This window comes from Myotis daubentonii, chromosome 5, assembly GCF_963259705.1.
Source record: "Myotis daubentonii chromosome 5, mMyoDau2.1, whole genome shotgun sequence".
Classification (NCBI taxonomy): Eukaryota; Metazoa; Chordata; class Mammalia; order Chiroptera; family Vespertilionidae; genus Myotis; species Myotis daubentonii.
Window position 1 is genome coordinate 50435231 of NC_081844.1, and position 22918 is coordinate 50458148.

General features: G+C 39.4%; 1 protein-coding gene across 1 annotated transcript in view; it reads right to left on the bottom strand.

Moving 5' to 3' along the window:
* Positions 1 to 22918, bottom strand: part of MARCHF1 (membrane associated ring-CH-type finger 1) — a 369429-nt gene that overhangs the window by 22908 nt on the left and 323603 nt on the right. The window contains 1 exon segment of the mRNA XM_059697760.1: positions 21880 to 22060. Coding sequence (XP_059553743.1) covers positions 21880 to 22060 — 181 coding nt within the window.

Sequence of the window (22918 nt, forward strand, 5' to 3'; positions counted from 1 at the left end):
GGAGGCTCCTGGGGGGTCAATTGTGCCTGGCTATTCTCTTTTTAGATCATCTGGGAAATAGCCACCTGGAAGTTAATTTAATAATTCCAACATACACGAAGGCCTGTGAGCAGTCTTGTTGGTTGAGCCCCGCAGTGGTTAACTGATTAACCCCTTTTGGTCTCTTCCTTCTGCCCTCTGGCCGGCCATAATTTAATTTAGGACATCTCAGGATTTTTCTCCTTGTCAACGTGTTTGGAAAACAAAGAATGGCCCTGTAACCGTCATTGGCTCCTCATTTGCGGGACTTAGATGGGATTCCAAATCCTAAATGCTGGTTCTCAGCCTGCTGGGTGGTGGGAGAGGGTGGGTAAGGCTCCTGCATGTTCACCTGGCAAGTTCAACTGTGTCCCAATATCCTGCTGTATGTGATAGACAACCGTGTCCCATCCTACCAGCCCCAACCTACTTTCCCTCCAGTGAAGAAGTCATTTGGAAGCAAGGGAAGCATCCAGGTGGCTAAGAATCCCATTTCAGTTCAGAGGACACCAGAGCAATCTTGCTGTGGACCTCCCAGGGCTCTTGCCGAGAAGCCTGTGTTGTGTAATGCTCCTTTAGGTCTGTTTGCTCTCTATGTGCAATTTCTTGGGGCACCAGTGACATTCTAGAACAGATTCCTTATTACCTCCGAGCATATGAGTGAGACATGAACGTGAGAGGAATTCTTATTCTAACGTTTATTGCCCAGCTGGTGTGGCTCAGTGGTTGAGTGTTGACCTATGAACCAAGAGGTCACAGTTCAATTCCAGGTCAGGGCACATGCTCAGGTTTCAGTAGGGGGCACGCAGGAGGCAGGCAATGGATGATTCTCTTTTACCATGGTGTTTCTATCTCTCTCTCTCTCTTCTTCTCTGAAATAAATAAAAAAGAAGTTTATTTATTTATTTAGTAGTGTCATTTTTTTGCCCATCTCTTTGGAAATCCAATAAAAATGGGTTGGCCTTCCTTCTTTCTCTATGTCCTCATTCCCAGTTACTAAAATTCTGATTATAAACACCTTTCCCCACTGCAGATTCAGCAGTCAGTTTCTCTAGTATCATTGGATTCCTGCAAAGGATAGAAATTAATCTTGTATTATTCCAAGAATTTATTATAAAGATAGAGGGGAAATTCAGTTACCCACATTGAAAATGAGGCAGGAAGATATCATATTCCCATTAAAATCCCCTTTCTATCAAAGATCATAAAAGCTTTCCAGTGCTTGAGCTGAGCACGACAAAGGGGGAAAGAAGAGAGTGAACTTTGGGTTGTGTGAAAAGACATGGAGTTGTGTGGTATAGAAACCTGACTGAGGAAACTGCGAAGACTGAGTAGGAGTGTGAGGTGAAAGGGCAGAAGGTGAGGTGGGAAGAATGGGCAGCCAGGATGATGAAGAGCCTTGATTATCAACTCATAGCAAGGGCTGTGGGGCATGGGATTGACATGGAACAATTAATGTGCAGAGAGAAGTAGGAAATGTTCTTCCTGTATTTCCTTCATTGAGTTTTTTTCTATGGAAATTTCTTTATGACTCATTGGGGTGAAGAAGCAAGACCAGAAGGGACACGGGTTGGCTGATGTCTTTAAGTGAGACAATGGGAACACCTTCTCTGTAGTTTGGAGGAGATGGGGGGATGGGAGAGCTGAGAGTACTGGGGAGTTGCTGAGGAGAAGATGGAAGGTTCTGGCTTTATGATTGGATTCCTCTCCTGAACTCACCAAATGCAGAGATGAATGACTTTGGGGACAAAATCTACAGAGATCAGATTACAGGGAGCAGCCTGTACAGACGGAGTACGTGGAAACAGGAAAAGTAAGTTGTAGGACCTTGCTGAAAGCAGGTGCAAGGTGTAGATTGTCCCTGACCATGGATTTGAAGTTTGGGCCAAGTTTAAGCAAATCTCCAAGGAGTAAGGCAGAAAGGACCAGGGTTTTAGAAAAATCATTATTTCAGCTGCTTGGAGGATGAGCAGGAGAGAGGGTGGCTACCCAGTAGCCCCTGCTACTAGCTTTGCTCCTCAGGTCAGGGAAAGAACTGATATCCTGACAATGGCTCTTATTAGATATGACTTTTGTTTTGGAAAACATTGGTCGTCTCATGGGTAAACTCCCATAACTTCCTGTTTTCAGACTAAACATGTATTTATAACTGCATCACACCCTTCTTACTTCCTTCCCTGTTATCGAAGAGGAGAAAATGTCCCCCCTGCAGTCTAAAATAATCATTCTCTATGATCTTTCACCCCATATATTTCACATTTATTTTTACCTTCTAGAACTCTCTTTATTTTTTTAAAATATATTTTTATTGATTTCAGAAAGCAACGGAGAGGGAGAGAAAGATAGAAACATCAATGATGAGAGAGAATCATTGATTGGCTGCCTCCTGCACAACCCATACTGGGGATTGAGCCCACAACCCAGGCATATGCCCTGACTGGGAATCAAACCAGTGACCTCCTTGTTCATAGGCTGAAGTTCAACCACTGAGCAACACCGGCTGGGCTAGAACTCTCCTTATACATCGCCACCTTCCCGTCAACATGCAAACCTGCTTGTATGTCTCGCTCAGATTTACTTCACAATAGTTTATTATTTTAGTAACTATATGTTCATTATAGCACATTTAGAAAATACGGAAAGGTAAAACAAATAAAATCATTTATAATGTTATCTGCAATGTATACCTTAAATTTTCTTCATGTGCACATAACATACATTAGAGTGTAAACATTCAGATCAAGTTGAAATTTTTTATAGTTTTTTAAAAATGTTTTTATTATTTCAGAGAGAGGAAGAGAGAGAGAAACATCAATGAAGAGAGAGAATCATTGATTGGCTGCCTCCTGCATGCCCCCTACTAGAGATCGAGCCTGCATGTGCCCTGACCAGAAATCGAAACGTGACTTCCTGGGTCATGGGTCGACATTCAACTACTGAGCCACACTGGCCAGGCCTGAATCGAAATTGAAGTCTTATGTATCTTTATTTCTTTGGCGCACCAGCAGAACAAAGATGGGAAGAAACAGAGTGCTTGACATTGACAATTAGGAAAGTCTAAAGGCAGGTTTCTTTTGTGCTGAGAAGAGATCAGAGAATGGAGAGAGGAGGAAATTTATACCCAGCCTGGGAGCCATGACTAATACGGGTCATCTACAAGCTCCTGTAGCAGACAGAGTTCTCACTGCTCAGGAGGGACTTGGAGACTGGGTCTAACAGAGGACTACTTGGAGAGATGTTGACAGATGAGAGCCCCACAGGGTCTGAGTCACCTCTCAAAGACCATCCTTCCTTAACTTTAAAACCACTGATTGTCTGCACTTGTGTCCTGGAGCCCAGGATCTCCACCCACTGATCCCTCATTGGCTACCAAGCAGGAGTGCCCCCGTCTGTGCCACAACACTTCTCTGAGCACCTCTCGGTGTAACCGGCCTGGCCGCTCCCTTTAGCCTTGTCCCAGGACATTTGTGCATATGGAAGGGGTGGGGGTGGGGTGCCCTTGGATATCCTTTCACTAGTGGGGGGAAGCAAGAACTGAACAATCGTGAGACACCAAACCCCAAACTGTTTTCTGTTTACATCATTTAAAAACAACTTTATCCTAGATAATAAAAGGCTAATAGGCAAGTTATACCCTTGGGAGTTCGACTAACCAGGAGTTTGACCGCTCGCTTTGATGTGTGCTGACCACCAGGGGGCAGTGCAGATTGAATGAAGGCCCCGGCCAGCAGATGGCAGCCAGGGGAAGGAAGGCCCAGGCCGGCCTTATCCATGCACGAATTTCGTGCACCGGGCCTCTATTTGAGAAATAATTGACATTTATACTCCATATACTTACAGTGTAAGAAGTTGGTCAATTTTGACATGTACGGTGTTATACACCTGTGAAACTAGCACAATCAAGAATACAACCACATTTCCTCTTACCCTTTTGTATTTCCTCCCACCCTTCACCAGGCCCCCTCACCAGGCAGCCAGTGATAAGCTTTTTGTCACCACAACTTATTACACATTTCCTAGATGAATGGAATGATATGAATGGAATGACAACGCTGCATGTTCTTTTTTATCTGGCTTTTTCCACTCAGCATAATTATTTTGAGATGCACCCATGTCGTGTAATGTATCAATATTCATTCCTTTAACTGATGGTGGTATTCCATTGTATTGCTATACTACAATGTGTTTATTTGTTCACTTGATGAACATTTGTGTTGTGTCCAGTTTGGGGCTATTAAAAATAGAGCTGTAATGACCCTCTATGTACAAGTCTTTCTATGGACATACACTTTTATTTCCATTGGGTAAATACCCAGGGGTGAAATGGCTAGATTGTCTGGTTGGTGTACATTTATCTGTTTTAAAAATTGCCAAACTATTTTCTAATGTGGTTAGACCACTTATGTTTCCACCAACAGTGTGTGGAAACATTAAGAGGATTCAAGTTCTTCCATATCCTTCCCAACTCTTGATATGATCAGTCTGTTTGATTTTAGCCATTTTAATAGGTATGTAGTGGTAGCACTGTGGTTTTAATGTGCATTTCTCCAATGACTAATGCTGCTGAACATCTGTTTATATTTTTATTTGTCTGATGTATATCTTCTCCGGTGAAGTGCCTATTGAAATTTCTTGCGCATTTTAATTTATTGGATTGTTTTTACTGTTAAACTTTCAGGATTCTTTATCAGATATATAATTTGGAAATATTTTCCCAAAATGTGGCTTGCCATTTTATTATCTTAAAAGTGGCTTTTGAATAGTATATGTTTTTATTTTGACAAAGTCCAATCTAGATCCATGACTTCTTTCGTGGATCTTATTTTAATGTCATATCTAAATATCATTGCCAACCCAAAGTCATAAAGGTTTTCTCCTGTTTTCTTCTGGAAGTGTTATTGTTTTAGGTTTTACATTTATAGGGTACATTTTCAGTTAATTTTTATATAGGGAGTGGATATGGATCATAATTTATTTTTTTGCATTTATTAAAAGATCAGAGTATCGTCACTTTAAGGTTAATCACCAACATTATATTACGATTTCAAAGATGTAATGAAATGAGACTTGTTGAGGTGTGAATAATAAAGAAACCTGGAGCCAAGGGGGGAAAACAAAAGACCATACATTCCCTACTGAACTGCTTTGTTTCTTTGTCAAAAAATTGTTGGACTATATATGTGTGGGTCTATTTCTGGACTCTCTAGTGTGGCTCACTGATGTATTTGCCAGCCTTGACAATTACACTACATTGCCTTAATTCCTGCAGGGTTATTTGTAGCTTTTTGGTAGTCTTTAAATCAGATAGTACTATACTCCTTCAATTTTGTGCTTTTGGAAGTTGATTTGGCTACTCTAATTCCTTTGCATAAAAACTAAGACCTTAAGTAATTTATTTAACCTCTCTATGCCTCACATGTGTTTTCTCACTTGTGACACTATAAGAAAACCTATTTTGTGTTTCTTAAGAGGGTTCAATGAGGTTAGGTTTTATAACAAAGCACGCAGCACAGTGCTTGGTACCAGTAAGCAACCAGTAAATTCTGGCTCAACATCCTGGCCATTAACAGGATTCATCTTAGTGTATTATCACTATAAATGAGCTACACCTCTATCGAATTCACTTAATGGCAATTCCAGTGGTAATTTCCCTAGGACCACATTGACCTCATCATCTGTGTATTTGCTGAAATATTTATATTTATATACTATACATTATTTAAGTGATTACATTTCCCTCCTTGCTTTGACTGCTAAGCATTTTGGGAGCAAGTTACACTTCCCATATAAATAGTATACAAGACCTACGGTATGCATCTTCCTTACGTTTGCCTTATGATTTTATTGCACTCACTTTCTTTTACTACAACCTCCTTAACCATTCACCTGACTTTTGGTGTTTATTTTTGTAAGCAAGCTCAAACCCTTTGTGCATGGTGATGGAGTGCTAATGATGTTTGAAGGCTGTATGTAGCAAGAGTGGGCTGAGCTAAGCAAACTACAAGGCGTTTTAAACTGACTGACATTTGAATGCCTGATCTATCAACTCACAATAATGGAAAGAAAATAATGCCAATTCTTCTATAGTGGATGTGATAATTTGTACTATTTTATATGAATAAAATGTCTTAGGTTATTGAAATAAGAATGGCAGCAGAAAGGAGCTGAGCTACATTATATCTAGTAAACATGCAACATGAAAATGACCTGAGCCATTAGGGCCCATACAGAAACTTCCTTTAAAGCCACATGTTTACGTTCTCAAACCTTTGGGAATCAGGAAATGAAACATGATTTTATGTTTCAACCTTTAGGCTATCAACTTTTGAATGAAAATGTAAGGGGCAGGAAGTCTTACAAATGTTTGAAAAATTAACTGCAAATCCAGATCAATAGTACTCGATGAATGACTAAGGATCACTTCCAATCACTGTGTAAGTTAAATGTAGCCTGGGAGTAGTATTTCCAAGATTCCACTTCTGGGACTATATCTGAAGAAACCCAAAACACTCGTTCAAAAGAATATATGCACCCCTATGTTCATTTCAGTGCTATTTACAATAGCTAAGATTTGGAGGCAGTCCAAGTGCCCATCAATAGATGAGGGGATCAAACAGCTTTGGTACATTTACACAATGGAATACTGCTCAGCTGTAAACAAGAAGGAACTCTTACCTTTTGTGACAGCATGGATGGACCTGGAGAGTATTATGCTAAGTGACATAAGCCAGTCAGAGAAAGATGGGTACCATATGATTTCATTTATATGTGGAATCTAATGAACAAAACAAACAAATGAACAAAAATACCCTCAGATGGGATTTTTCTTTCAAACCAACCACTTGGGAGCCCAGGCCTCAGTCTCTGAATTCAGATGTGATGTGGGAATAGCTTGCTGAGAATTGTGGAGCTCCCCCCACTTTCACAGAAAGAACTCTCAAAACTGGGTCTGAACTCTTAAAAGGGGAAAACATATACAACAGGTGGGTGTTATTAACCCCAGCAAGTACGTTGCTTTTAATTGATTTAATGTCACAAACCACGGAAAAGCTAGTGATTTCCATCAATAGACACAGAAATTAGTCAAATATGCTAACGTCGTTCCTACAGCTTCAAAAATGTAATGGCCTGTAGTCAACAACCTCACATCTCCTGGAAATGCAGAGATAGGACATAAATGCTAGGGAATTATTTTAACTTTAACGCTTTAATATACACATTACCCCTCGAGTCAAATTCTTTCACTGTAATGACATGGTTTCTTATAAAAAAAGTAATAGTTTTGTGCATACAGGGAATGTCTTTGACCCCGTGTATTACGAGAGATGATTGTGATTTAAGGTTTGCAACACTGGAACTGGTTTTCCAGAGTGGAGAACACAGTGCTGTGGGTTGCCTTGACAACATGCGTTAGTTGCATGAAGAAATCCATGGCAATGCAGGACCTTCTAGTATGTCAAGATTGGAAACTATCTACCAAATTAGGTTAAAAGGAAACTAATCCTGCTGCAAGGCAGTGCTACCTGACCTATAAAATATCAGTTCCCACTTTTGATCATGAACCTCGTTAGGAAACAGATGAAAAATCTAGGTGGGTGAGACAGTCAGGAAAGCAGGAAGAAAACAGAAAGTGCAAGGGTGCTGTTCAAGAGTCTGTCCCCCTCCCTCTACACCATCGCACCCCCAACAGGGTTTCAGGAGTTCCTGCCTAGTCTCTGAAAGCTGATTCTGCTAAGAAAAGTGTGTCTTGCCCAAACTCTCTTGATTTCCACCCGAGTCGCCTACAAAACTCCTCTATGGGGAATGGCACCTGCCGGTATTCCATATTCTTAAATAATGAGCACCATAAGGATGACCACAACAAAGCCGGTTATTAGTTGAATAGCAAACAAAACCTGCTAACGTAAGTGTCCTGTGGTCCAATTACTCTGGCAGGGCTGGGAGGGATTTATCTGCCGTGTCCTGCCTCTAAGACAAAGCCTGTTGCTGAAAACCTACATTATTGAGCAACTTTGTTTCCTTCCCTCCCAAGGGTCCCTTGGTGACACTGTCCTTAGTACACAGTGTTGATACTCTTTTAAAAATCACCATAAAGCAATTTTAAATGAGGAGTTTGCATTTTTCTTTCATAAATGATTTTTTTAAAAGGTAAATGGAGCTCTGCCTTTCTTTGGCTTAGACTGCAGTTTTGAGGGTCCCCCCCCCCCCAGACCCCCAACATAATCTCGTGCTGTGATCCACCTGATATTATCAGAAATGGGTGCTGGGTGCATGGGGACATACTGTGTGGCTAGACCTTCCCTTTGTATTTCCTGGCTTTAAGGTCATAGAAGGGAACTGGGACTGGAAGGACACACATTAGGACAGAGGAGTTGCCTCTAATTACAAAGTTGAGAAACATTACCACAAGCTCCTCTGAGTTGAGATGGTGTCAGTGGGTAGACAGTGACAGCTGCCACATGGGCAGGGCCTTGGTAACCTAGCAGAGTGTGCTGTTGAGGACAAGAACAATGTTTTTGTTCCAAGTGATATTTATTTTCTTTCTCCCGAGTAATAGACAAGCATAATAGATGAACCCATCACCTACATTAAAGGCCACTGTGATTCACGAGGCTTTGTGTCCATTCATGGCAAAAAAACCTTCACTCCAAGTCTATGAATAATTTAAAGGGTGGCAGTGGATAAATGGAAACTTGATTTTTAGAAGAATCTTTAGAAGAGACAAATGACTAGACATGGCATCAACAATGACTCCCTAACTGTATAGCAAGCAGAAAAATAGGCATATTATTCAGGAAGCATGCCAAAGTAGGCATCACCATCACGGACAATTTCTGATTCAATTGTAATCATTAAGATTTTTCCATCAAGATAAGAATATAGAGAATCTAAGCTATAAGCAATAATTTATAATCTTAGCAAAGTCCTTTCACTGTATCAATTAATAAGCTAATCATCACAACTTCCATACAAACATTCTTTTTTTTTTTTGGTCTTCTTTTTTGGGGTTATTTATTTATTTATTTAAAAGATGTTTTTATTGACTTCAGAGAGAAGAAGGGAGAGGGAGAAAAAGATAGAAACATCAATGATGAGAGAGAATCATTGATCGTCTGCCTCCTGTATGCCTCTTACTAGAGATCGAGCCCGCAATCTGGGCATGTGCCCTGACCAGGAATCAAACATAACTTCCTGGTTTTGCTCAACTATTGAGCAACACTGGCTGGGCATACTTTTTATTTATTTTTAAAGATTTTTTAAAAGTTGAATTTCAGAGAGAAAGGAAGGGAGAGGGAGAGAGAGGGAGAGAGGGAGGGAGGGAGAGAGAGAAAACATTAATGTGAGAGCTGAACATTGATTGGCTAACTCCTGAACACCCTCCACCAGCGATTGAGCCGGAAACCTGGACATGTGCCCTGACCAAGAATTAAACTGCAACCCCCAGGTGCACATGATGACACTCAAAAAACTGAGCCATACCAGCCAGTTTTGTTTTAGGATTGATTTTTAAAGGAGATAGATAAATGATGGCCTGTGAGGAGCAGGAACACTTAAGGTGTGATGACTTTGGTTGGGATGTTTATTGAGTTAAAATCAAGGGGTAAGCTGGGAGCTGAATTTCTGCTATTTCCCCGAAGTCACCTGATATCTGTCTGATTCAGAAACTTGGGTGACTAGATCCTCAATGGGAAGACAGAAGATGTGGGCTATGAAGACAGGTGCGGGATTATTGTTCTTACAAAAACAGGTTAATCTCCAAGCTTGGTCTTTCTGATTTGAGTCTACCTATTAAAGGTGTTTGGAAATATCTTTCTGATGACCAGGCCTTAGTTTACAGGCCTTCCCCAGCTGTGTGGCTGAGTCAGAAGTCATACTGAGGATCAGTGCCAGCCAGCCCCTCTAGGCAAGGTGCCTGGAGGAAGATATACTTACCTGGTTGCTGAGATCACCTTCCCCAGATAAAGCATATGGTTGCACTAATTGGCTGTGGCCGACACAGGGAGTGGTGGCCCCAGGAAGCCCAGAGGCTGCCAGACATGTTTATTGGGCATCATGGGGTGAAGAGTTCCTTGCTGAATGCCAAACAGAGGCATCGGTTGCTTAAGGGTGCTCAGTGCCAGAAGGCTCAGGTGAATCAGGTGCTACTACTCCCTTTAGAGTTCGCACACCCATTCCAGAATGCCACAGTGCCTACCACTCCCTGTCCTATCCCCAGTACTGTGCTATTTGTCATTTGCCATCATAAAACCAGACTGTTTCATTCATGTATATTACCTCTCTGGTTGCTGATACAAAATAAACGATCTGTGGGACTGAGCAGCTCCCCACAGACATGGCGGGTGATTTTTCTCAGCCAACCTAGAGAGGGTTGTCTTTGGGAATCCTCCCAGCTCTTGTTCCTGAGACTCATTAGACAACCTTTTCATCTTAATTTTTTATTAAATTGTTCCCCTAGTGGAACAGAGAAGCAGTTGTGAAATTGAAGATTTTTAACCTAAAAATTCTCATCAGCTTTCTGTCAATTATTTAATAGTTGGAATTCTATTAATCCTGTCCAGAGTTACTAAAATAATCTCCCATACCATTTTTATTTTATTTTTTTACTAGAGCCTGGTGCACAAATTCGGCCTGGCCTGTGGGACTGGGACAAAACCAGCTCTCTGACATCCCCTGAGGGGTCCTGGATTGCGAGAGGGTGCAGGCCAGGCCGAGGGACCCCACAGGTGCATGATTGCAGCCAGGGAGGTATGCAGGAGGTTGACTAGCCAGAGAGGGACTATGGGAGGGCTCCAGGGCATGTCTTGCTCAGTTCTGACCCACCAGAACCCAGCAGCAAGCTAACCTACTGGTTGGAGCTTCTGCCCCATGGTGGTCAGTGCGCATCATAGTGACTGGGCAACTGGTCAACTGTCTGCCCCCTGATGGTCAGTGCATGTCATAGCGAGCAGTTGAGCAGCCTTAGCATATCATTAACATTTTACACTTTGATTGGTTGAACTGACGACCAGACGACCAGACACTTAGCATATTAGGCTTTTATTATATAGGATTTTTTAAAATTGATTTCAGGGAGGAAGGGAGAGGGAGAGAGAGAAATATCAATGATGAGAGAGAATCATTGATTGGCTGCCTTCTACACACCCCCTAGTGGTGATCAAGCCCACAACCCAGGTATGTGCCCTTGACTGAAATTGAACCCAGGAGGGACCCTTCAGTCCACAGGCTGATGTTCTATCCACTGAGCCAAACCAGCTAGGGCTCCCATGCCATTTTAAAGTATATATTTAAAATACTAAAACTAATTCATTTCAAACTCTTTACCTTCATTCAGTAGTGAATCATCTTAACTGGGCATCAATGAACCCTTCTAAGTGTGGCCTTTCAGACACAGCTGGGCTTGGTGAGGTGTACCTATGAATAGAGTTCAGTAGGAGACTACCAGTCTCCTAGGAGATATGTGTTCTCAGATGCCGAAAAGATGTAGCTCAAAAAGTTGTTAGCTTTGTTCATTAATAAAAATTCTTCATCAAAATATCAACCCTTACATTAAACTGGCTCTACATTTACAGAAATCCTAGCCTTCAATAGAATATCTTTCTTATACTCAACTAAACTGATTTCCTTAGACCTTAGATCTACACTGCTGTGCCTGTGGCTGAGTGGGTAGATCAGCCTACTTGGGGGTGAAACATTCATATGCAAGATAATAACATGGGTATGATGAAGCTGTGGGTGCTATGCCCATGGGAGAAACAAAGGAAGAGGAGACACTTGATGGTAGCATTTAGGGAAAAATAAAAAGTTGGAAGGAAGTAGACTTGTGAGAGATTTGTTTTTGTTTGGAGTGAAATCTCACTAATCTTGCTCCTTATATAATGTTGATAATATGACACAAGCATGTTGATGGGTGTGCAGTGGAGCTAGACACCATCATTCCAGATAGATCATACCAACATATTCCTCATTTCTCTCTTACTTGTCAATCCAATATGAAAGGAATTTGATTTGTCTAAAATATTTGCTTTAAAGAAAGCCATATTGATTTTCAGTGCCTTATGGTTCAACAAATTAAGCCAAAAATTTAGGGAAATTTTTTCTTAAGTTGTATGCCAAGATTTGAGAAATTAGAATAATAAATTTAAAATAAAATCCCAGCTGAAGAAGAAGAAAATATTTAGCTGGAGGGAAATTTAAATATAGAAGTAATTTAAAACAATCATTATATCATGTTAAAAAATTAAAATGAAAGACATATAACTTCTTTCTCATTTAAAAAACTCAATCATAAGATGATGCTTTAGGGCAGTGATAGTGAACCTTTTGAGCTCGGCGTGTCAGCATTTTGAAAAACCCTAACTTAACTCTGGTGCCATGTCACACATAGAAATTTTTTGATATTTGCAACCATTATAAAACAAAGACTTATATTTTTGATATTTATTTTATATATTTAAATGCCATTTAACAAAGAAAAATCAACCAAAAAATGAGTTTTCGTGTCACCTCTGACACACGTGTCATAGGTTTGCCATCACTGCTTTAGGGAAATATTTATTTGTAACTGTGTGTGTGCATGCACACACACACACACGGATGTACATATGCTTCTGCAAATTCTAATTTGATGCTTTTATGCTTTCCATATGGATCACTGTAATACTGATTCCATAATTTTAACCACAGTTTATGTTTCAAGTTTCAAAATACACAATATATAAAAGAAGTTCCTTTTTGTGTCACTTATCCTTGTCAAAACAAAAATGAATTTCCCCAAGGGAGAATTGTATCCTGTTAAATACTTTAATAGTATATCTAACATAAGCTAAGTGTTTCTTTCCAGATCTAGAACAGTGGCATAAGGTGACATTCTTACCAAGCAAATGAGGTTACGTCCTTCAAGTGATAATTTCCAGAGAGAGGAACAGTGTTGAAGTAGTATACTATTGGACCTACTAATAACGAATACTGAAGAGAAATATTTCAGCCAACAATGGTTATTCAGGGATTGTTTATTTAAGTCTCCTTTGAGACATCCTCTATCAAGTCCTGCTCTATATTCCAATTCTCTCTCCCTAATGTCCTGGTTGCCCAACTGCTAACTAATACCTTCTTGATTAGCCTACATTATAGGAAGCATGGAGAATAAAAGAGAAAAGACAGTTATCTTGCTATGTGTTTACAGTTTTTGTAAAAAAAATCTTTTAATGTGGATGGTCTCATAAGTAAAGACCAAACATATGGTGGCTTGTTCGCTTTGAATTACCTTTATTTAGCATTCTCTCTGAAGTTACAGAAAATTCTTGATCCTCACACCACTACCATGACCTTCACATTTATTACAAAATATTGTAAGTAATTCATCATTTTTTATCTTCCTTGCAGTGGACTATATGCTCTCTGAGAGTGGTGCTTTTTCCTATCTGGTTCAGTACTAAACACAACTGGCATATAGTGGATAGTAAAGTGGGTAAAGGTATGAACTGGGCATTATTGGAGCCTCAGAAAAATTATTCTGAACACAATTTGCTGCTCAGGGCTCAAATCTGCCTAGAGGTTGTACTATGCTTATGGATGGAAGCATCATAAAAGAATAAGCTCTTGTGTTACATAGAGAAGAATATATTTCTATTTTGCACAAATGATATCATAATATTAATCCAAGCTGACCAGACAATTTTGTTTTGAAATTTTTAAGACTAATCAACCTGTTAGTATAGAATTTCCTCAAAAGACAAAAGGATGAGGTCATGTAAAAAAATCTAAAGTATCTATTAGAAAAAAACATTAGCCACTTGTTTTTTCATTTCATAATTATTTGAGATAAGACATACTGGCATTGTTATCTATTCACACTGGAATATTATTTTAATTGAAATATCAATTGTAGTCCTGAGAGCATGAATGCGTTAAGGCAATAAAAAAAATAAAAAACAAGAAAACATTTTAGTGGAAAAGATAATACTTCGATTGACTTGAATACTTTTCTTGTAATGATATTCTTTTTGTTATGTTTATTCATCCTTTCCCTTCCCACAGCAATCAGTTAAGTAGCCCATTGGGTTCCTCTTCCTCATTGAACAAAGCAGTGAGAAGGTAAAGGGAAGTGTTTGGCTGTAGACAGCACCACTAAACAGCGAGGAATTTGTTATGGAAAACTTACCTTACTCATCTGAGGAGTGTGAGTTTGAAAATAAAATCATTTCCTAAGATTATTCTCAATCTCTTAGACTACCCTTGGGGTTCATAAAGCAGTGGAACTGAAACATAGCAAAAAGATGAGAGAATGAGCATGCGTTGCACATTATGAGGATTTTTTTTGCAATGCATATAAACAAAGCTTTATCTGGCCTCAGAGTAGATCAGGTATTTCCTATATTTGTGAAGAAACTAAACAGCAAACCCACTCCCCCAAACTGAGCTCTGATTATGGGGAAACAGCCTGGAGGCAATGGAAATCTTCATTTGCTAAAGGCTTTAAAGAAAAAATCCTGGAATCCTCAGTAATTTGAGTAAAATTGGAAATTAAGAAGGATGTCAAAGAGAAATCTAAGAATTCAAGAGCAATGCCAGAATGTTCATGTCCATAAAATCCTTCCCAATGATCAAAACAGAATCCTGCCAAAGTTCATCTAGAACTGACTTCAGCTTGTTCTAGAAGGAATTCTCTAACTCTTGATTTTTGTTGTTATTTGAAATAGAAAAGCACTAGCTATGTAAAATGTTGAATAAGGGCTAGCGGAGGAACAAAGAAGTGACGGTGGATGCTCTGAGAGCAGGGAACAAAGAAAAACAAAGAAAAGCAGATAGAAAGGCTTTCAAATCACAGCAGACTGGTGGAAGCAGAATGAGGATGAACAGCCTTATATGTGTTTCAAGCTTTTGTGGCTGTTGGTTAATGTTTGCAAAACAAGTGATGTTTATGTAATGATGTAACCAGGTATTAGGAAAATACATGGGGTAAAACATGCATGTTTAAGAAGGAAGATTTTTTAGAAAAAAATTTTATTTTATAAAAATTTCTTTTGAAAGATTGCCATTAGAAATGATTTACATAAAAGCTAAAGTTCTGATGCTTGAAGGGAGAGGATTTCAGCTACTTAAGGCAGTAAGTCAGTGTGATGAGTATAAACTTTAGTATCAGGGAGCTTTGGGGTGATGATATCAAGTAAGTTTGATACTATGTCTCATTTTTTTCATCTGTAAAATGGGTTTTATGCATGCCTACATAAAATGGGATTGTAATGGAGATTAAATTAATTAAGTGGCCTCTTCTAAATATCTGGCACATAGAAGAAATTCAGTATGTGGTGGTTGTATTAGTGAAATTACAAATCCCCCACAATGGTTAAGTAAATGATGTGCCAGAAATTTAAAATTTAAATTTCTTAGACGATTAGGCAACATTATTCAACAGAGTACTGGAAGACCCTAACTAAGAATCCAATCGCATTTCCTGCCCTGTCCAATTTTAACTCTATGAATTGCAAGACCATCTGCTCAGCGGAGAATCAATAATAACCTTTACGCAGTTGACTCACTAGAGCAGCTTATATAGGCTCTTGGCTCTTTTAAAAGATGGGATGCTACATCAAATTAGGAAAGGAAGGAATTAACATAGTATTTGCCATGTACAGTTCTTTATTAAAAAAAAAGATATTGTAACTAAATAACCGTAAGTCATTATGGTAGAAATGTACAAATACCAAAATGATTATTCCTTTTTATTTGGCATAATAAGTTCACACAGAACTTATCTATTATGAGCTTTCCAATATTCAATTAGTTTTGATCTGCAAAAATGACAAGTGCATATGGCTCAACCAAATTGTTACTAAAGCAAAGGTAAATGATTCACTGCCTCATTTTATCTGTAGAAATGAGACAAGGAATAAATGGATACATAGAGTTGAGTATTTGTGGTATATATTTGTCAAATAGATGTATATGGAAAGCTATGTAAAGAAACATTTTAGGGGAGGACATAAATTGTCAGTAGCATTTGCTATCTTCAAGCTTAGCTACAAATCCAGCAGCTGGTTTCTCCCACTCAGGAGTGATTCAAACCTGAGCCCTATGCAATTCTTCAACTTCAGAACAGGATATCTGTATATGTAAAAGCCTAAGTGACCGTAGCAACCGAACGGACGACCCAACAGGCTGCGTGGAGCGACCAGGCCGGCAGGGGACTTAGTGAGGGGCGACCAAACGACCAAACAGCAGGCAGCGTGGGGCGACCAGGCTTGCAGAGGGGGGAGTTGGGGGTGACCAGGTGGCAGGGAGGGGCAGTGAGGAGTGACCAGGCTGGGGGGGGCAGTTAGGGTGACCAGGCCAACTGTGTGGGGTAGTTGGGGGTGATCAGGCCGGGGGGGGGTAGTTGGGGGCAACTAGGCCAGCAGGGGGAGGCAGTTGGGGGTGACCAGGCCAGCATGGGAGGCAGTTAGGGGTGATCAGGCAGGCAGGCAGGTGAGCAGTTATGAGTCAGTGGTCCCGGATTGTGAGATTGTTGGTGTAGGTCTGATCCTGGGGATCGGGCCTAAACCGGCAGTCAGACATCCCCCGAGGGGTACCAGATTGGAGAGGGTGCAGGCTGGGCTGAGGGTGCCCCCCCGCCCCCCGCCTGCACAAATTTCATGCACTGGGCCTCTAGTTAGTTTATGCTTCCTAACTGATATTGTGTCCATTTTGAAATTTCATTGAGTTGTCATTCTGCTTGCTATATTTTTGGCTTTTTTTTCCTTGGCCCTAGGAATTATTTCTGATGCAGGTAACTCAGTAGATTAATGAGACTTTTTTTTCTTTTTAAAAAATATATGTTTATATTGATTTCAGAGAGAAAGGGAAAGGGAGAGAGAGATAGAAACATCAATGATGAAAGAGAATCATTGATTGGCTATCTCCTGCACACCCTCTACTATGAATCAATCTGGGCATGTTCAGAATTGAACCAGGACCCTTCAGTCTGCAGGCTGATGCTCTATCCACTGAGCCAAACCAGCTAGGGCAATGGGATGTTTCTTAAATGTTATATAAGTAACTAAGTTACTGACTTAAAGATGATAAAAATTGCTTTTTTTCTCAAATAAGCTCTTGATTTAATTTATATTTTAAAGGTTTTCTTCTGGAAACATTAACGTACCTTGAGGAATTAACTAACTATAGCTTTTCATGTAGTATTATTCGCAATTAATGAAGTAAGATTTTGCTGATATCTTTAGAGACTAACTATTAAGCAACAATGTTCATCAGATTATGAAGCTTCACACCTTTCTATTTTAAGAAGCTATTTCATCTCAACAGAATATCCCACTTCCATTGGCTAATGTTAGAAATTCAGAATCATTAGCTAAAGTAATTGTTTCATGTGATTGGTCTTTAGAATGTTATAAGCTGTAATCGAATTACTGAATTGAGAGCAATTAATTGGATGTATTTCGCATATATTCTAACCAAGTGCTATACCTGTCATCTTTTTAAAAAAAATCTTCATTGTTGAAAATAGATCCTCCTCCCCCATGATTAACCTCTTCCAGCCTGCTCCTGACCCCCCACCCCCACTCCAGGCCCTCACCACCCCATTGTCTGTGTCCACGGGTTATTATGCCTGTCATTCTTTTTCTTTTTTTTAATATATTTTTATTGATTTCAGAGAGGAATGGAGAGGGAAAGAAAGATAGAAACATCAATGATGAGAGAGAATCATTGATTGGCTGCCTCCTGCGCGCTCCCTCATTGGGGATCAAGCCCGCCACCCAGGCATGTGCCCTTGACCAGAATTGAACCTGGGACCCTTCAGTATGCAGGCTGACGCTCTATCCACTGAGTCAAACTGGCTAGAGCTATGCCTGTCATTCTTGACGACCACTTAAAAACTACCAAAAGAAAACTGTTGCTGAATTTTAGTGCCATCAAAACAAACCATCTAGAAAAGTTTTGAAATGCCTCAAATCTATATAGTTTGTACCACCTGAGAATCCAAAAATTTATTTTGGATACTGCTGTTTAAGTATTATCCCAGTGCCCCATAGGTTTAAGGAAGAAAGTGAAAGTTTGAAATACTTTTTCTAAGTTTTTAACACATAAACCACAGAGGTAGGAATAGAATGTATGTCTAGGAGTCATGTGTTAGACCGGGAGTTGAAAATTCAAATACCTTCACTAGAACCACAGAGTGCTCAGGTGAGTGGAGACTGCACAGTCTCGGGTTTGGAAAAAGAGAAAGGGCTGAGGAATGTGGAGAACTTAAAGGCGAATAGCCTTTTGAAAGGACTAGCCATCATCGAGCTCCCAGGTTGTTGTCCTATGGAAATATGGTTCCAGTAAAACCAGATACTGTGATTTTCAAATGCAGATGTGTAGAATTTTACATAATATAATCACCTATTTAAATATTGGTAATTAATTCAAATTTTAATCTTTGTGGATCAGATAAAACACATCAGTGGCCTGTTAGGAAGCAACCAGCAGATGAGATTCTAACATCCTCCGTAGATATATAAACGCTATTAAAAATGAAGGATGTTGACATGCTGTCCTTCATTAATATTTATGACCACTCACAGGAAATATTTATAAGAAAACTAGGATATTTCATTAATCAACAGATAGTAGGTGCCCAGTAGGTTGCCACAGCATATTCATTACTAAGAATATATTACTTTAGTATGTAATGAATATTCATATTCATTAAAAAGGGTAGATGTATTCACTGCATTTCTCTAGTTTATAAACAGGTTAGTTGAGGCAAAAATAGAATTTCCCGATGGGGTTATAAATTATTGGTAATAAAATATTAAGAAAGGATCAGAGTTGTATATAAGGGATGATTCTATAAAAGATGAAGGTAGAATAAGAATACTTTTCAAGTTATATATAGCATCATGTATTGTTTATTATACAAAATGGGGGAGAGGGTAGACAGTATAAAGAAGATAAAATGTGAATTTGTTATTATTCTAGATTGTAACTTTCAAATTGAAATGTTATGTTTGACAAAGTTGAAATGAAAATTTTATATAGATGTAGGCTAAGAAAAAAAAACATGGAGAAATATGATAGGAAAACATGATAGGAAATAATTTGTAGTTCCCTGGAGGGTCAGAAGAGAAATTTACAGAATCATGGAGCACAATGTGTCATGTCGCTTCTCCAGACAACACACAGCATCTGTTCAGTGGATAAAGCAAAGGGCAAGGAGTAAGGGCCCATTTCTGTTTCTGTCATTTGTTGCTCTGGGACCAGAGGAACATAGTGTCATCTTTTTGCACTTAGGTCACCCCAGATGTTAAAAAAAGACAATGTGTTTCCCAGAGGCATTTTGTGCATCAGTTTTGACATTTCTAAACCACTTGCAGAATTTTAAAATTAAGGCTCCCACAAAGGCAGGGGTTGCTATTCTCTCTCCATAATTTACAGATTTTTTTTTAAAAATTAAATCTTTATTGTTCAGATTATTACATTTGTTCCTCTTTTTTCCCTCCATAATTCCCCTCCTCCCAGTTCCCGCCCCACCCTCCGCCCTCACTCCCCACCCACTGTCCTCATCCATAGGTGCACGATTTTTGTCCAGTCTCTTTCCGCATCTCCCACACCCCTTTCTCCCCCAAGAATAGTCAGTCCATTCCCTTTCTATGTCCCTGATTCTATTATGATCACCAGATTATTTGTTCACTTAATTCTTAGATTCTCTTGTTGATAGATGCATGTTTGTTGTTCATAATTTGTATCTTTACCTTTTTCTTCTTCTTCCTCTTCTTAAAAGATACCTTTCAGCATTTCATATAATACTGGTTTGGTGGTGATGAACTCCTTTAGCTTTTCCTTATCTGTGAATCTCTTTATCTGACCTTCAGTTCTGAATGATAGCTTTGCTGGATAAAGTAATCTTGGTTGTAGGTTCTTGGTATTCATCACTTTGAATATTTCTTGCCATTCCCTTCTGGCCTGCAAAGTTTCTGTTGAGAAATCAGCTGACAGGCGTATGGGTATTCCCTTGTAGGTAACTGAGTTTCTTTCTCTTGCTGCTTTTAAGATTCTCTCTTTGTCTTTTGCTCTTGGCATTTTAATTATGATGTGTCTTGGTGTGGTCCTCTTTGGATTCCTTTTGTTTGGGGTTCTCTGCGCTTCCTGGACCTGTAAGTCTATTTCTTTCACCAGGTGGGGGAAGTTTTCTGTCATTATTTCTTCAAATAGGTTTTCAATATCTTGCTCTCTCTCATCTTCTGGCACCCCTATAATTCTGATGTTGGTACGCTTGAAGCTGTCCCAGAGGCTCCTTACACTATTTTCGGATTCTTTTTTCATTTTGCTTTTCCGGTTGGGTGTTTTTTTGCTTCTTCGCATTTCGAATCTTTGACTTGATTCTTGCGCTCCTCTGGTCTGCTGTTGGGTGTCTGTATAGTATTCTTTATTTCAGTCCGTGTATGCTTAATTTCTAGTTGGTTCTTTATCACAACATCAAGGGTCTCATTAGATTTCTTGAGGATCTCACTACATTTATTGGCAGTTTCTAGAAAATTATTGAAAGACCTTAAAATTGCGGTTTTTAGCTTATATCCTCCATTTCTGTCATGTTTCTTTGTCTCCGCATTTTTTATGTTTTCTTGGTGCACCCCCTTGTGGTCTTTGTGTGCAGTCTTGTTGTAGTTAAGCCTTGATTGTTGTCGGCAATACTGGGGGTGATTTGACCTCCAGGCCAACTGGCTACAAGAGTCCCATAATTTACAGATTTTTAATGAAGACTTGAGCTGGCCCTCCACCAGTCAGATGACTATTGGAATATTCTTGTTTGCTTTACATCTCTGCTCATCTCCAAACCCATCATGTTCATTTCTAAGCAATGTTCTTTTTATACACTTTTTCTTTGCATTTAATTCAAATAAAAAAGCAGCTATAGGCAGATTCATTATTTAAATCACAGTCTCTATACCCTCACTTGGAAATTGAGGCATCCAGTTATGTCAGGCTGCAGTTGGGTAAAAAGATGAATACGTTCCATGCAACAATCCAGGGGCCCAGACATCAAGCATGAATTACATGAAGTTCATTTTTCTTTGCATCCTCTACAAGATTTCCTCCACTAGCTTTGAGTGAGATGCTAATTTTATATTTTACTCATATAATTATTTATTCTTTAGAAAAATATAACATAAATGAGGAACTTGTGGATTAAATTTATAGGTAAAAGTATACTTACCTCTGTCTTAGAGTTTGGTGAACATTATGGAAAATAATACTTTTTCTATATACTCTAATTATATGTGAACCTCCACGCCAAATCCCCAAATAAAGATAAACACAGAAGAGTCCACACCTTATAAAAAAAATCATTCTCTTCTATTAGCTTAATGCCTGACTTTCAAGAAATTCGATAAGTTCATACTATTTAATGTAATCTATTATATAACCTTCTTGGGAATCGACCTTAGTAAATAAAATGTTGATTTTAATTTAATAAAATCATTAATTCCCATTAATTCATTTACATTGAGTTACAAGAATATTTTGCATATGTATATATGCACACACATACGTACACACACACACACATACACACACATATATGCGCACATATATACATATCCAAACAGGCACATATACGAATAAACATTCATACACACACTATTTTTTTTCTTAGTTTGAAGAGTGATGTAAAAATCAGAGGCTCTGGAATATAAAAAACAGAAGAAGGAAGCATTATCTGCAAACACTTGGCTGCATTTTACACACTGACTCCCACACAGGCATGTACTCTTCATGGATATTAGCATATTAGCAAAATCTTACTGGGGAAACAAATGGATTTTTAAAACAAGCCAGCTTTACAAGTTCTCTCGTCCTAAACAACTCCTACAAATACTGTACCTTCCGGAGGGGTTTGAGCTTGGTCTCCATTATGAAGTCATACTTGCAGAGCTCACAGCAGCGCGTGTCTGAGCTCTTGATCCACTGATGGAGGCAGGACTGGTGGACAAAGCGCAGGGTGCCCGTGCAGCGACAGGGTGTGATGAGGGGGCTCTCTTCATCCCCTTCGCAGTGACAGATCCTGGGGAAGGACACAGCGGCCAGGATGAGATCTCCCACCAATGGATTTCCTCCCTCGTTCATCCCAGGCTGTATTAGGAACTGCACCCTAAGCTTTAGAAGGCATGGCCATTTCATTCAAACTTGATGCTAGAACTGCATCTATGACCGATATTAATTTTCTTTCATTTGCACAGTCATTGGTTGACTCTTAAGTCATGTTAGGCGGCATTAACACTGCTACGCTTCTACACTAAAGCCAATTTTAACAGCACAACTATTGAGCTGTGTCCCAGCTTAATCTGTTTAACAGGTCAGTGTCTATGGAATATGCTTTCAAACATAAAAGTTCTAAATTCGAAGTCTTCTAAGGAATGTTGTGATCTGAAATTTCATTATTTTATTTTGATGATAGATTTACAGGGGCATGGTGTATCATTTAGACATAGGGTATCCTACCAATGAGGAAGAATTCTGAAAAATGTAACATATTACCAAATAATAAAGTGGATATATAATGCCCCACCTAGGAAATCTATATATATATATAAGCAATCGTTCAACTGATCAACCGTTAGTTCGATCATTCGATCAGTAGCTATGACACACACTGACCACCAGGAGGCAGACGCTCAACGCACAGCCATGGAAACATGGAACAGACAGATGAATCTCAGAGAGAAGGGGGGAGAGGGGAGGGTGAGAAGAGATTAACCAAACATCTTACATGTATACTAGAGGCCTAGTGCACAGATTCATGCATCAGTAGGGTCCCTCGGCCTGGCCTGCAGGGATAGGGCCAAAACCAGCAGTCAGACATCCCCCGAGGGGTCCCAGATTGCAAGAGGGCACAGGCCAGGCCGAGGGACCCCACTGGTAT